This window comes from Leucoraja erinacea, chromosome 4 (assembly GCF_028641065.1).
Source record: "Leucoraja erinacea ecotype New England chromosome 4, Leri_hhj_1, whole genome shotgun sequence".
In the NCBI taxonomy this organism is placed as follows: Eukaryota; Metazoa; Chordata; class Chondrichthyes; order Rajiformes; family Rajidae; genus Leucoraja; species Leucoraja erinaceus.
In genome coordinates this window covers 25,320,243-25,336,820 of record NC_073380.1, presented here as the reverse complement: position 1 = coordinate 25,336,820, position 16,578 = coordinate 25,320,243, and the positions used below count along the sequence as shown (strand labels likewise).

The 16,578-nt window shown below is 42.4% G+C and overlaps 1 protein-coding gene across 2 annotated transcripts in view; it reads right to left on the bottom strand.

Annotated features, from left to right (window-relative positions):
* Positions 1 to 16,578, bottom strand: part of tsnare1 (T-SNARE Domain Containing 1) — a 776,868-nt gene that overhangs the window by 466,965 nt on the left and 293,325 nt on the right. For both annotated transcript variants that reach the window (XM_055633878.1, XM_055633879.1), the window contains one exon: positions 6,441 to 6,518. In XM_055633878.1, the coding sequence (XP_055489853.1) occupies positions 6,441 to 6,518 (78 nt within the window). The remainder of the gene's footprint in view (positions 1 to 6,440; positions 6,519 to 16,578) is intronic.

Below are 16,578 nucleotides of genomic sequence, written 5' to 3'. Positions count from 1 at the left end.
AGGCTGTTGGCTTTTGGAAGAAACTGTTCCTGAACCTGGACGTTACAGTTTTCAGGCTCCAATACTTTCTTCCCGATAGCAATGGTGATATGATTGTGTGGCAAGAATGGTGTGGGTCTTTGATGATGTTGCCTGCCTTTTTGAGGCAGCGCCTTTGATAGATCCCTTCGATGGTGGGGAGGTCAAAGCCGGTGATGGACTGGGCAGTGGTGGCACCATTTTGAAGTATTTTCCGCTCCTGGAAGTTCAAGTTGCCGAACCAGGCCACGTTGCAATCAGTAAGTAAGCTCTCTACCGTACACCTGTAGAAGTTTAGGAGAATCCTCTTTGACATGCCAAATCTCCGTAATCTTCTCAGGAAGTAGAGTCGCTGATGTGCCTTCTTTATAATTGCATCAGTGTGCTGGGTCCAGGAAAGATCTTCGGAAATATGAATGGCCAGGAATTTGAAGATTTTTACTCTCTCCACCTTGGGTGGAAATCCCAGGGGACAGGTGGGGGGACACATCCCCACCCCCCCATGTTTTGTAATCTGGATTTTGAAATTCTGTGCAAAAAAAAAATCTACTAAAAATCTCCGCTTCCCGCGAGACATTGGGGGTGGGACATGAGCGAGGGAAGCGATTGGACTAGAGAGACATCAGTCAGCAGGTAGTGGGGGTGGGCAAAGATCATAGAGCGGAGCTTGAATCCTTCGTGGGGCCTTTCATCGGCAGGCGTGGCTTAAATTCGGCCGTGGGATCTTCCACCGCCCCACGGTCAAATTGCTCCATCGAGGCGATCGAGTCTCCCGATGTTGAAGCCCACGCCATCAATGGAAGATCCCGCGGCCGATTTTAAGCCGTGCCGGATGATGAAAGGCCCTGCGAACGGGTCGATTCAAGCCCCACGGTTCGGGGCGGACGAAGCTGCTGTTGCTGGAGTTTGGAATCTGTCACCAACCAGGTCAGCTCCCGATGTTACCGTCCACAGGGCCCACAGCCAAAGCCTCGCGTGATTGTGTGTGTGCGTGCGGCACCATGAAATTGTGTCTCCCCCCATATTTTGACAGCGATTTCTGCCCCTGCTCTCCACCATCGCACAATTGGTGTAAACAGGATTGTGGGTCCTCATCCTTCCCGTAACAAAGTCCACAATCAGTTCCTTGGTTTTACTGATGTTGAGAGCCAGGTTCGTGTGCTGGCACCATTTGGTCAATCGGTCGGTCTAACTTTTGTACTCTGATTCATCACCATCTGTGATTAGGATGGCCTTATAAGGATTTATAAAATCAAGAGGGCCATAGATAAGGAGGAGGGGGTGAATACAGTCTTCCTTTCAGGGCATACAGATTTAAGGTAAGAAGAGAAAGGGGACCGAAGGAACAAGTTTCTCACACAATGAGTGGAGGGTGTACAGAATGAGCTGCCAGGTGACGTGGCAGAAACAGGTCTAATTGCAATATTCAAATGCCATTTGGACAGGTTCATGGATTAAACACGTTTAGTGGAAGACACAAGGGACTGCAGGGGCTGGAAGCTTGAGTAAAACGCAAAGTACTAGAGGAGCCCAGCAGGTCAGGCAGCATCTAGGGAGGGAATAGACAGATTCAGCGGGATAAGAACCAAATGCAGACAGATGGGACTAGCTCAGGAAGGCACCTAGATCGGTGGGTGTGATTGGCCAAATGCCCAGTTTCTGCACTGTTTGATACTGAAGGTTGGGTCTGCAATAAAGTGTAAGGCAGGATTTAGTAAATAATTAAAGGAATAGTAATGGGCAAGGCCATAGTTGTTAATAATGGACCACGTTGATCCTGCTCCACCATTCAATCGGATCATAGCTAATCTGATGGATAAGATCAGCAAATTCACTTTCCTGCCCCTTTACCCATAACATTTCTACCATTTACAAATTAGAAACCTCTCTATCTCAGCTTGAATATGCATGAGTACTCTTCCCCTGCCACTCTCTGTGCCTGGGAGTTCCAGAAAACTCGCAACCCTGTGAGAGAAGAAACATTTCCTCATTCCAGTCTTATTCTGTCCCCATGTCCTGTGCTTCTGGACTCTCCTGGGAGAGGAAACATCCTGTCAGCATTTACTCTGTCTATTCTCCTAAGTATCTTTGGTATCTCTAGAGGTAAGGTAAATGGAGAGAGCATAGCCGTTATCAGCGCCTAATGATTGAAATAAATGCCAGCAGTGGTAAAGATCTTACATTTTTGTTAATGTCAAGTCCAAAAATTGCCCAATTAAAAAATCAAGTGTTGGCCTATGAGTTTCACTGAAATAGTGTTGGCTGTTCCGGTGGGACTGCAAAAATTGAAGTTGAAAGTGACCAGAAGCCCAGGTTGAACAGAGGTGTTCTGTCTTTGTGCATCCCATTGAAGAGTCAACAGTACCACAAGTAATGAATACAATTGATTACAATAAACAAACACGTAAAACGCTAACCCACGTGGGAGGAGTGCTGTAGATTCGGAATGGCAGGGATAAAAGGGAGTTGTAACAGGAGTGGGCATTTGTAGCGATTATTTAGAGTGGCTGAAGAAAGGACCTGGAGGACCAATGCTCTCAGAGTGCTTTTATGAAAAGAGGGAGATGTTTTTGGATAGAAAGGAACTGCAGATGCTGGTATATATTAATGATAGACACAAAGTGCTGATGTAACTCAGCCGGTCAGGCAGCATTTCTGGAGAAAAAGCATGGGTGATGTTTTGGGTCGGGACACTTTTTCAGACCTACATGTTTTTAGTGGTGGCTGACTTGGTCAAAGATGACTTTAATGAAGGAGAAGGTTGCTGATCTAAAATATCGACAAAGGGAATACCTTCATGATACTGAAACTGAATGAATGTCTGAAAATCGACCCAAGTGTTGCACTAAGCAGCAGCAGAGCAAACTGATTAAACCTACTAGTGCTAGATCTGACACTGTCTAAGATTATGACTTCCTTGTTTGGTGGCATGTGTGCAGAAGTCTGAATCAGAGGCCTTGAGTCACTAAGACAGGTTGGATAAAGTAGTTCTGTTTTCCCAAGGCAAAAGAGGCTATGGGGTCATATAATACATAAAATCAGGAGATGCGCATATGGGGCAGAGAGCCAGCTGCTGTCTAAAAACAGAGGCTATGTTGAAGGTGAGAGAGAGAGATTTAAAGAGGATCTGACGTAAATATTTCACACAAAAGGTAACTGATATCTACAATGAGTTGCCAGAGATGGTGGAGGCAGGTACAGTAACACCATTTAAGAGGCATCTTGACAGGTACTCAAATCAGCAGGACAGAGAGGAATAGGGAATTAATGCAGGCAAGTGGGGTTAGTATAGATAGACATGATGATTGGCATAGATATAGTGTGCAAAATGGTCTGTTTCAATGTTGTACAACTCTGAGTGAACTCTGGGTTTAAACTGGTAAATGCCAGTGGTTGTGCGGTAACAAGCAATGGCGATGCTCTTTCACCCTCTCCCGAGAAATTGCAAGTAGCTTGCGAAATATCACTTTGCCAATTCGCTAATTGTATGTTACAGATGCAATTTTTCAAAGGTCTTTCTCAAACAGATGTCTTTAATTTTCCAAATTCCATCTAAACCCAAAAGCCTCTGGAAATTGAAAATGTCATCTTGTTTTCCACCCACCCCCATAATCACAATACGTTTGGCATCCCCAAGTCATCTCTGATGGATTTACTTCTTGTTTCTTTCATGCCTGACTCCAGCCTTCCATTCATGATTACTTTTGAAAAGTGGGGATTGGAAATTCTGCTAGCCTCAATTCCTGAACCTGCCTTTCATAAAATCAAAACCAACATCAAACAGGAACACCAATACTTCACAGACGGAATAACTCGGTACTTCACTTTATTTGTCACTAGAGGCTGCCAGTGCATTCATACAACAGCCGACATCAGATACCATGGAGGAAATAGGTTATAAAGATTAACAAGCTCCTGCAGATAAAAAGGAAATTGCATAAATATTACATACTTTAAATGCAAAGCAAGTCCTTCAGTGAAAGAATAGAAATCTACAACTGATGAAACTCTGAAGCATAATTTTGATGTATGTATCTCTGGATATAGGAAGAATCAATATATTTGTTACAATGTTTGCTCCAAATTAAAATAAAATAATGTTGGCATTATTTCAGACAGGGTATGCTAGTTCTTCTTTCAAAAACTGAATGGCCTGACTTAATGCCACATTTAATAGTTAGATAAATAATATTCCAAGAACAGTTTCCACCTTATTCACTTTTTTAAATCTTTCCAAACTGCGAGTTTAAACGTTTTGTTTTAAGCTTGTCACTCAAAGTACAATTTCCCATTGGATTTTCCTCAGATTTTAAATGGCAGTAAAAACATTCCTGATTGAATCCACTACTGCTGCACAGCACAGAGACCCGTGGAAGCAAATGAACACCCGAGGAACTTTGCAATTTATAGTGGCATCCAACCAATGTAAGCATTTCCAGTCCACAGTGATGGATCACCTCCCCCACATCACTTCATAGACTCTACTCGCACAGGTAATTACCTCCACTCCATCGCGGATACTGAGCTTTTGTCAGATATTCAAAAGCATTTCTATGGGAATAGCTCCAACAGTGGCGGATGTCCCAGAAGAAATATTATTAATTCAGTTCCACATTTCTCACTAATATGAATGTGTATGTCCCTGAGAAAAATAAATGTCTGTTCAGCCATTTTGTGACTGATTTTCAGTGAAGATGCCATCAGTTTCTGACAGCTCTCCTTTGACTGCTTCAGGAAATCTTCAAAACCCAACCCAAGCTTTAATTTCAATTTGACATATGGAATCTTTAACCCATTAAGATAACATTAAATGTAAATTTTGAAGTCCGATGCCTGCAATAAGTATTTTAAACCAAGTTATAAACATAAAACAAATAATATTCTTGATACAATGGCATCAATAATAGATTCACTAATTAACCTACTTTTATTTTATGACACATTGTTTATGTTATATTCAACAATAGAATTTTTGCAGTGGTGGTACAAATAAATTGCAATGAACCTGGAAAACAGAGTAGCTAGTTAAACTTCGAGAAATATTACATGGCAGCAATATAGTAATTTGCAACAACATTCACGACTACTTTCTATTTCTGCTCCCCAACACATGGTGATAACTGTAAACAGACATTAGTTCTGTTAATGAGAGATGTTTAGCATTCATTTTAAATTGCAGCCCGTTAGATGAAAGACAAAAGCCCATTGGAGAGCAATAGACTTAAAATGGAAAGCACCACGAGAAGGTAGCTGAAAAACTGAACAAAGTGTGGGGCCTGATCCTCCCACATGTTGATGTGAAGCTGCTATCAGTAGGCCTGAACACTCAGGAAACATTAACACAACTGGTATCCAGTGCAGTTTGCACATTTCCTCAAGGCCAAGTCTGTCAGCTTATGAGGCCTTTAGGTGGTCTGATTCTGTATAGGGAGTACATAATTCTGATAGAAATGGAGGACATCTTCTCTGCTTGGACCGGTTTCCCTCTCCTTACTAGTCACAGGAATTTATAATTATTTTGATCACCTCTTCTGGTGAGAGTAACAGTGTACTTTAGGCACAAGGCCCTTTGTTGTGGACAGGGTGCCATTTGTGCTGTTCTGCCCTGCCATGATCACTGGATTCTCATAGCCATTTGTAATATACTGAGCCTTTGTGCCTGTCAAGCAATTTTAGAACAAATTATGTTCCAGTGTCGGACTAGGTCCTCTATTTCTCCAGTTTGGGGAAATTACATAAGAGTATTGCATGCTGTGCACCAATAGTGCAAAATAGCCAGTTTCCAACAAAAATAGGTGTATTCAGTTCAATTGTTGCTAACCCTGCTCCTCGTTCATCTTCCTTTCCTCCTTTTTTTCTATTCTTTCCATCACCCTTCGTCATTGAAAAACATAAGAATCTAACCAACATGACTAAACAGACCAGTCTGAACTGAAAGGGGGACTGGAATTGCTGGATATCCATCATATTGTGACAGGGCAATATCGAGGAATCAAGTAATTCCCCTAAATCAATCAATTTTCGTGTCCACAAAGGTGAAAATGATTGAGATTATGTGTGTAAAGGTAACAAGTTACCCATTATTGCATGTTGGGAAACTGGAAGGAAATTACAATTTTATTGGAAGAAGTCTCTGCTTCCTGCACTCTTTAATCTTACCTTGTTTCTTGAATAGACTTTATCCTATACAACGGGCCTTTGAGTCATATACCCAGTCTCATCTCTAATTCATTGGCTGACATAGATTTGTCAATAAATAGTTTGCATTTGTAAAAGGCTGACAAAAGTTGATTGAGGATAGTAAACAGACTCATAGGTCATCACTAAATCTCCAATTGCCAGTCAATCTTCTACCCAATCAATCTCAACATTAACTCGACGCAACCTGCACACTATCAAAAGAAAATGAAAGGGTGCCTCACCGTTTGTGTTAATGCGAAAAATGTTGGCTGTGAGCTCCTGAAATACTTCTTGGATTTCATTGGGATCAATCTGTGATGCTGTTGAGGAATAAACAAATGCAATTTACTGCATGGTTAACACAACATATATTGGCTATAACATATGTGATATCATCTCAACAATCACTTCAAATCAATCTCCTCAGATTCATTTCCAGTTAAATGTAGATATTCTTTTTGAAATGGGCAGCAATATAACAAAAGTGAATTGTAATATATGCTGATTAACTATGCATGCAATAACAACACCAACAGAAATCCCAGGCGACAACTTACCAAAAGCTTAATGATAATTAAAATCACTTGCAAAACTATAATTATTTATATCCATATTTTATTTGAAGAGTTTCTTTAAAATCAAGCGTTTTTGGTCCATTGAATGCACAAGCATGACAGATAGGAGCCAAGAGATGCTGTTGTTTGAGGTGGCCATGTCGAATGCAGCATCGGACCAGTCACAAGATTAAATAGAGGGTGGTCACATATTTTCCCACATACATAGCATACCCAACAGTGCAGCGCAGGAACAGGCCCTTCGGCCCATAATGTCCCTGCTCAAACATGATGAGAGGGGATCTTATTGAAACATATAAGATTATGAAGGGCCTGGACATGCTAGAGGCAGGAAACGTGTTCCCGATGTTGGGGGTTCCAGAAGCAGGGGCCACAGTTCAAGAATACGAGGTAAGCCATTTAGAACGGAGATGAGGAGACTTTTTCACACAGAGAGTTGTGAGTCGGTGGAATTCTCTGCCTCAGATGGAGGCCAGTTCTCTGGATATTTTCAAGAGAGCTAGATAGGGCTTTTAAAGATGCCGAGTCAGGGGATATGGGGAGAAGGCAGGAACGGGGTACTGATTGTGGATGATCAGCCATGATCACATTGAATGGCGGTGCCGGCTCGAAGGGCCGAATGAGGAAGTTTCAGGGTCAAGTCAAGTCAAGTCAGGAGAGTTTATTGTCATGTGTCCCAGATAGGGCAATGAAATTCTTGCTTGCTGCAACACAACAGAATATTGTAAGCAAAAATACAGAACAGTTCAGTTCAATATACGCATAAATAAGCAGATAAAGTGCAAAAGGTTGATGCATAGAATACATGGTTATTGGGTTATCCATGTAGAGAGAACACTTAGAGAGTCTGTTTCACATAAAAGGGAGACCGAAGAGCTATCCATGAGATGGCAGGACCGTCCCCTGATATTTGTAAAACATCGGTTGAGCACGCATATATTGTATAGAATCTATAGTTAACATTATTGGTTTGTTATAAACTAGGAAGAGCAGGAAATGCTTATATTAATGGCTTAACCAGTTGTTCTCTTGAATTGGTTACTTGAGATTTGCAATGCATCTCTCTCCACTGGTGATACATATTCTATATTATACATAATCATACTTATACATATATATACATATGTATGGTTAATGTGTGAGGAGCATTTGATAGCTCTGTGCCTGTATTTGCTGGAGTTTAGAAGGATGAAAGAGGATCTCATTGAAACCAATTGAATAATGAAAGGCCTAGATAGAAGCGGATGTGGAGCGGATGTCTCCAGTAATGGGAGTGTCTAGGACAGAGGGCACAGCCTGAGAATAAAAGGATGTACCTTTAGATTGGAGATAAGGAGGAATTTCTTTAGCCAGAGGCTGGTGAAACTGTGGAAATCATTGCCACAGACGGCAGGGGAGGCCAAGTCATTGGGTATTTTTAAAGTGGAGATTGATAGATTCTTGATTAGAAAGACTATGAAAGGATATGGAGTGAAGGCAGAAGAATGGGGTCAAGAGGAAAAACCGTTCAGTCATGATTGAATGGCAGAGCAGATTTAATGAACCGAATGGCCTAATTATGTTCCTGTCTTATGAATTTCTGAACATAATCGATAGGCACTTCAAATGGATCTGAGTCCCATAGCTTGTTTCCCGTAATACTACCCACCCTTCAAGTCTGTCCAGTATCCAAGCTCCAGCCTGACCCTGGACCCTTGCCCATTTTCCTACCCCCATCCCAGTATCCATTTATTCTCCTGGTGTCCACAAATGTATCAATCCCTTTTCAGATCATACACCTTTCAGAGAGAGAATCCAATGGATGTTCAACCCTCGCATGAAGAACTATTTCTGACTCTTAGGTCTCAATAGAAGGCCTCTTATCTGAGGCTGTCACTTCGAGTCCTAGACTCTCTGGACAGAGGGAGCAGCCTCTGCCGTTCTCTGAGAATTTTAAATCTTATACAGAAATCGTTTCTCATTCTTTGACATTTTCTATATTGCAATAGTAACTGTGCGTCAAAAGTACTTAATTGGTTGTAAAGCATTTTTGGATGGATTCAGGCCATGAAATATAAATCCAAGTCTTTATTTGTTTCTTATGAATTCCAGATTCCTCACTGGAAAGCCATCTCATCACAGGAATCAATCTTGCGAGCATTTGTTACCGCTGCTCCAAGGCAGGTGGACCTTGCCTTAAGAAAAACTACATAGTACTCCAGATGAGTTTTCTCCAAACTCCAAAAATAAATATTGAAGCAATACTTCCTTACTCACAGCACTTGCAATAAGGATCAATACACTGGAGACACAAGAGACTGCAGATGTTGAAACCTGGAGCAATAAATAAACTGCTGGAAGAACAGTGGGTCAAGCAACATCTCATAGAGTCATAAACATGGAAATAGGCCCTTCAGACCAACTTGCCCATGCTGATGAACATGTTCCAACACACTGGTCCCACCTGCCTATGTTTGGCCCGTAACCTCTAAACCTATCCTATCCATTTACCTGTCCAAATGTCTCTTCAACGTTATGATAGTACCTGCCTCAACTGCCTACTCCAGCAGCTCATTCCATACACCTAACATCATTTGTATAAAAAAGTTACCCCTCAGATTCCTATAAAATCTTTTCCCACTCATCATAAACTTATGCCCTCTTGTTCCCGATTCCCTTTCTCTGGTCAAAAGACTCTGTGCGTCTAGCCAATCTATTCTTCTCTTGATTTTGTACCCCTCTATAAGATCACCCCTCATCCTCCTGTGCTCCAAGGAATAAAGCACCAGCCTACTCAACCTTTGCTCAAGCTCAGACCCTTGTGTTCTGGCACCTTTGTAAATCTTCTCGGCACTATTGCCAGCTTGACAACATTTTTCCCGTAACATGGTGACTAAAACTGAACAGTCTGAAGAAGGGTCTCGACCCGAAACATCATCCATTCCTTCGTCCATCGATGCTGCCTCTCCAGCATTTTTGTCTACCTGCTATACTTTAAATGTGGCCTCACAGTAGGAATGGGGAGTGGGGGATTTGTGGAATTGTCAATCTTTCCAGTAGAGGCCCTGCAACAGGACCTTGCATCAAGATCAATACAGAATTTGCCTCTCTATAAATGACTGCATTATTATGTGGCTTTCTGTAATTTGCATGCAAGGATAACAAATCTCCATTTTTAATGACATTCACTGGTCTCTCACATTGCCATGAAATTGGGTCACATATTTAATATGACACAGAAACAATCCTTCAATTGTGTACTGAGTTCATGTCAGCTGCCAAAAGAGCAATCTATTCACTCCTATACCCACTCCCACCCTACCCCTAATTTTCACTGTTGGATGCCAACTATCAATGTTCCTGAGTGCAACACGTTACACAGGCTTCCCTGCCTAATCATGTCATTCAAGTGGCTACTTTCCTCACAAAAATCAGGCCTGCACAGTTGAGCTGTTTACAGCGTCAGTCAAGAATGTAAGGATGTTCTGTAATTATTTTCAATGTGTTGTTTTGAGGCCTGCCGGTACAAATTATGTCACATTGGTCAGAGATGCATCTCTGGTGGGCCACACAGTGGTGCAGCTGGTAGAGCTGCTGCCTCACCGTGCCGGAAACCTGGGTTCTATTATGAATACATTTCCTGTCTGTGTGGAGCTTGCACGTTCTAACTGTGACTGCGTCGAGTCTCCTCTGGGTGTCCGGTGCCCCACCACAACCCCAAGATTTGCGAGGTTGTATGTTAATTGGCCTCTGAAAATTGATCTAAGTGTGCTGGGAGTCTTGCGTCAACGACCTGCTCCTCATCCAGACTTACGTGTGTGCCGCGTGTCCCTGGAGTGGAAGCTCACGGTGTTCATGGGGACCTTCCAGAAATGCTTGTTGCTGCGGGGGCTCGAGTGGATCGTGGATACGGCTGACAATGTTGTAATCTAATGGTCGATGTTTGCAGATTGCACGAAAAGCAGTTTTGATTAATGCAAATTGAATATATGATAAAAGTTCCTTGTTGAGGAAAACAAAAGTGTAAAGGGTATGTATGCGAAAGTGGGATAACTGAGAACTCGTGTAATTTATGGTAGTCATGGACTCGGAAGGCCGAAACGGCCTGTTTCCATGCTATATATCTAAACTAAAAATATAACTAGTTAGGAACTCATAAACCAATCAAATTTTCACTGGTATAGGGAGGAACTGCAGATGGATACAGAATGCGGGAGTAACTCAGCGGGACAGGGCAGCATCTCTGGAATGAGGAATGGGTGATGTTTCGTGTCGAAACCCTTCTTCAGAATCTCAACCTATATAACCATATAACCATATAACAATTACAGCACGAAAACAGGCCATCTCGACCCTGCTAGTCCGTGCCGAACACGTATTCTCCCCTAGTCCCATATACCTGCGCTCAGACCATAACCCTCCATTCCTTTCCCGTCCATATAACTATCCAATTTATTTTTAAATGATAAAAACAAACCTGCCTCCACCACCTTCACTGGAAGCTCATTCTACACAGCCACCACTCTCTGAGTAAAGAAGTTCCCCCTCATGTCACCGCTAAACTTCTGTCCCTTAATTCTCAAGTCATGTCCCCTTGTTTGAATCTTCCCTACTTTCAGTGGGAAAAGCTTATCCACGTCAACTCTGTCTATCACTCTCATCATTTTAAAGACCTCTATCAAGTCCCCCCCTTAACCTTCTGCGCTCCAAAGAATAAAGCCCTAACTTGTTCAACCTTTCTCTGAAACTTAGTTGCTGAAACCCAGGCAACATTCTAGTAAATCTCCTCTGTACTCTCTCTATTTTGTTAACATCCTTCCTATAATTAGGCGACCAAACTTGTACACCATACTCCAGAATTGGCCTCACCAATGACTTGGACAATTTTAACATTACATCCCAACTTCTATACTCAAAGCTCTGATTTATAAAGGCCAGCAGACCAAAAGCTTTCTTTACCACCCTATCTACATGAGATTCCACTTTCAGGGAACTGTGCACAGTTATTCCCAGATCCCTCTGTTCACCTGCATTCTTCAATTCCCTACCATTTACCATGTACGTCGTATTTTGATTTGTCCTGCCAAGATGTAGCACCTCACACTTATCAGCATTAAACTCCATCTGCCATCTTTCAGCCCACTCTTCCAACTGGCATAAATCTCTCTGTAGACTTTGAAAATCTACTTAATTATCCACAACCCCACCTATCTTAGTATCATCTGCATACTTACTAATCCAATTTACCACACCATCATCCACATCATTGATGTACATGACAAACAACAGTGGACCCAACACAGATCCCTGTGGCACCCCACTAGTCACTGGCCTCCAACCTGACAAACAACCATCCACCATTACTCTCTGGCATCTCCCATTCAGCCACTGTTGAATCCATCTTGCTACTCCACCATTAATACCCAACAATTGAACCTTCTTAACCAACCTTCCGTGAGGAACCTTGTCAAAGGCCTTACTGAAGTCCATATATACAACATCCACTGCTTTACCCTCATCAATTTCCCGAGTAACCTCTTCAAAAAATTCAAGAAGATTAGTCAAACATGACCTTCCAGGCACAAATCCATGTTGACTGTTCCTAATCAGACCCTGTTTATCCAGATGCTTATATATATTATCTCTAAGTATCCTTTCCATTAATTTGCCCACCACTGACGTCAAACTAACAGGTCTATAATTGCTAGGTTTACTCTTAGACCCCTTTTTAAACAATGGAACAACATGCGCAGTACGCCAAAACTCCGGCACTATTCCCGTTTCTAATGACATTTGAAATATTTCTGTCATAGTCCCTGCTATTTCTACACTAACTTCCCTCAATGTCCTAGGGAATATTCTGTCCGGACCTGGAGACTTATCCACTTTTATATTTCTCAAAAGTGTCAGTACTTCCTCTTCTTTGAATCTCATAGTTTCCATAGCTACTCTACTTGTTTCCCTTACCTCACATAATTCAATATCCTTCTCCTTGGTGAATACCGAAGAAAATAAATTGTTCAATATCTCCCCCATCTCTTTTGGCTCTGCAGATAGATGTCTGCTCTGACTCTCTAATGGACCAATTGTATCCCTTGTTATCCTTTTGCTATTAATAATAGCTGTAGAAACCCTTTGGATTTACTTTCACCTCACTTGCCAAAGCAACCTCATATCTTCTTTTAGCTTTTCTGATTTATTTCTTAAGATTCTTTTTACATTCTTTATACTCCTCAAGCACCTCATTTACTCCATGCTGCCTATAATTATTGTAGATCTCTCTCTTTTTCTGAACCAAGTGTCCAATTTCCCTTGAAAACTATGGCTCTTTCCAATTTTTACTATTTTCTTTCAACCGAACAGGGACATAAAGATTCTGTACTTAAAATGTCACCTTTAAATGTCCTCCATTTCTCTTCCACATCTTTCCCATAAAACAAACTGTCCCAATTTACTCCTTTTAAATCCTTTCGCATCTCCTCAAAGTTAGCCTTTCTCCAATCAAAAATCTCAACCCTAGGTCCAGTTCTGACCCTCTCCATAATTATATTGAAACTAATGGTATTGTGATCACTGGTCCCGAACTATTCCCCAACGCATACCTCTGCCACCTGACTCGTCTCATTTCCTAACAGGAGGTCCAGCACTGCCCCTTCTCTAGTAGGTACTTCTATGTATTGCTGCAAAAAACTATCCTGCACACATTTTACAAACTCCAACCCATCCAGCCCATTTACAGAATGTGTTTTCCAGTCTATGTGTGGAAAATTGAAATCTCCCACAATCACTACCTTGTGCTTACTACTAATATCTGCAATCTCCTTACATATTTGCTCTTCCAATTCTCGATCCCCATTTGGCGGTCTATAATACACCCCTATAAGTGTTGCTACCCCTTTCCCATTTCTCAGTTCCACCCAAATAGCCTCCCTAGACGAGCCCTCTAATCTATCCTGCCAAAGCACTGAAGTAATCTCTTCCATGATAAGCAATGTAATACCTCCACCTCTTGCCCCTCCAATTCTATCACATCTGAAGCAATGAAATCCTTGAATATTTAGTTTCCAATCACAGCCCTCCTGCAACCATGTTTCACTGATCGCCACAACATCATACTTTCGGGTGTCAATCCAGGCTCTAAGTTCATCCACCTTTCTTCCAATGCTCCTAGCATTAAAATATACACATTTAAGAAACCCACCCTCTCTTATTCACTGTTTATTGTCTTTTTTTCTCTCTCCCCTACATTTTGGGTCAGTGCTACCATTCTCTGCCTCCTGCCTCACACACTGACTGCTAGCTTTCCCAATTTGAGTCCCTCCCCCCAACCATGCTAGTTTAAAGTCTCCCCAGTAGCCTTTGCAAATCTCCCCGCCAGGATATTGGTCCCCCTCGAGTTCAAGTGCAACCCGTCCTTTCTGTACAGGTCGCACCTTCCCCAAAAGAGATCCCAATGATCCAGAAACTTGAATCCACACCCACTGCACCAGCCCTCATCCACTCATTTATCCTCCACCTCGCTCCATTCCTACTCTTACTGTCGCGTGGCACAGGCAGAAATCCTGAGATTGTTACCTTTGCAGTCCTTCTCCTTAACTCTCTACCTAACTCCCTAAATTTGTCTTTCAGGACCTCTTCTCTTTTTTTACCTATGTCATTGGTACCTATATGTACCACAACCTAAGGCTCCTCTCCCTCCCATTTCAGGATTTCTTGGACACGTTCAGACACATCCCTGACTCTGGCACCAGGGAGGCAAACTACCATCCGGGTCTCCTGTCTCCGAAACGTCTCGACTCGAAACGTCACCCATTTCTTCTCACCAGTGATGCTGTCTACCCCGCTGAGTTACTCCAGTATTTTGTGCCTATCTTCGGTGTAATCCGGCATCTACAGTTCCTTCCTACACAGGAACTGCAGATGCTGGTTTAAACCGAAGATAGACATAAAAAGCTGAAGTAACTCAGAGGGTCAGACAACTACATTGGAGAAAAGGAATAGGTGACATTTTGGCACTTCTTCAAACTGAGTGTCAGGGGAAAGGGAAACGAGACATATAGATGGTGATATTGAGATATGGAACAAATGAATGCAAGAAAAAGTAATAACGATCAAGGAAACGGTCCATTGTTGGCCGCCATGACAGTGAAACTAGTACAACAACTAGGGTGGTGTGCTGTTCCCCTAATTTGCGTTTGGCTTCAATCTGACAATGGTGGAGGTCCAGGATAGAAAGGTTGGTAAGGGAATTACTCTTATACAGTACATCGGCAAGACCAAACATAGACTGTGCGATCATTTGGCTGAACACTTTCGCTCAGTCTGCCTGGGCCTACATGATCTCCTAGTTGCCAAACACTTTAACTCCCCTTCCCATTCCCATACTGATCTTTTTCCTGAGCCCCCTACAGTGAGGCCAAATACAAATTGGAGGAACAGCACCTCATATTTCGCTTCAGCAACTTACAACCCAGCGGTATGAATATGATTTCTCTAACTTCACGAATATTGATTTCTCTAACTCTGTTTCTAATCTTTCTATCTAAATAGGACGTAGGAAATATGAACAAAGGTAGACTATTTTGCTCTTAGAGCCTGGAATGCAATTCAAGATTACAGCTGATCTATTATTTCAGTGCCTTTAAACCATCCCATCTCCACACTCCTTCATTCCCTTAGTATTCCTAATTCCATACATTGAATGCAATAAGTGAATGAATAAGTACACCCCTGGGCAGAGGATTACAAGTTGTGTTTATTTCCTTGTATCAATTCCAAATAAACTACTCCTTCCTTTAAGACTATGATCCCAAATTCTAGACTCCTTACTCAGGTAAAACGTTTCCCCATTGTCTACTCTGTCAAACCCATGTTTAATTAATACGAGAATAAGTTTTACACACGGGAGGGCTGGTCCCCCAATGCAATATTCCATCTCTCCACCAAAGAGGAGGGGGGGGGGCTTTCTGGAGCGCTAGTATGGGTGTTGTGGGCTGAAGGGACTGGTTTCCAGAGGTCTAGTATGGACATTGTGGGCCGAATGGATTATTGGGCTGGCAGCTCAGTCACTCAAGCCTGGCGCGCTGGCAGCTCACTCACTCACGGCTGGTGGGCTGGCAGTTGACAAACTGCTATTCCTTGAAATTCCATTTCAAGCAGGGTGAAAGGCCACCAAATTCAAGTGCAGTTTACTACCACTTCAAGCAGGGTGCAAAGCCACCAAAATCAATTGCAATTTACTACCACTTCAAGCAGGGTGTAAGGCCACCAAATTCAAGTGCAGTTTCCTACAACTTCAAACAGGGTGCAAGGCCACCAAATTGTAATACAGTTTCCTACCATTTCAAGTAGGGGCAAGGCGGCCAAATTCAAGTGCAGTTTCCTGCCACTTCAAGCAGAGTGCAAGGCCACCAAATTCAAATGCAGTTTCAAGCCATTTCAAGCAGGGTGCTAGGCCACCAAATTCAAATGCAGTTTGATACTACTTCAATCAGGGTGCAAGGCCACCTGATTCAAGTGCAGTTTCCTGCCATTTCAAGCAGGGTGCAAGGCCACCAAATTCAAATGCAGTTTCATACCATTTCAAGCAGGGTGCAAGGCCACCAAATTCAAGTGCGGTTTCATACCATTTCAAGCAGGGTGCAAGGCCACCAAATTCAAGTGCGGTTTCATCCCATTTAATGCAGGGTGCAGGCCACCAAATTCAAATGCAGTTTCATACAGGGTGAAACATATGAAGCAGGGTGAAACCATCATAAAAAACACATAAAACCACACTCACATTTCAGTAGCCATTCAGTGTGTTCAGTTGGTTCACAGCTCGGAC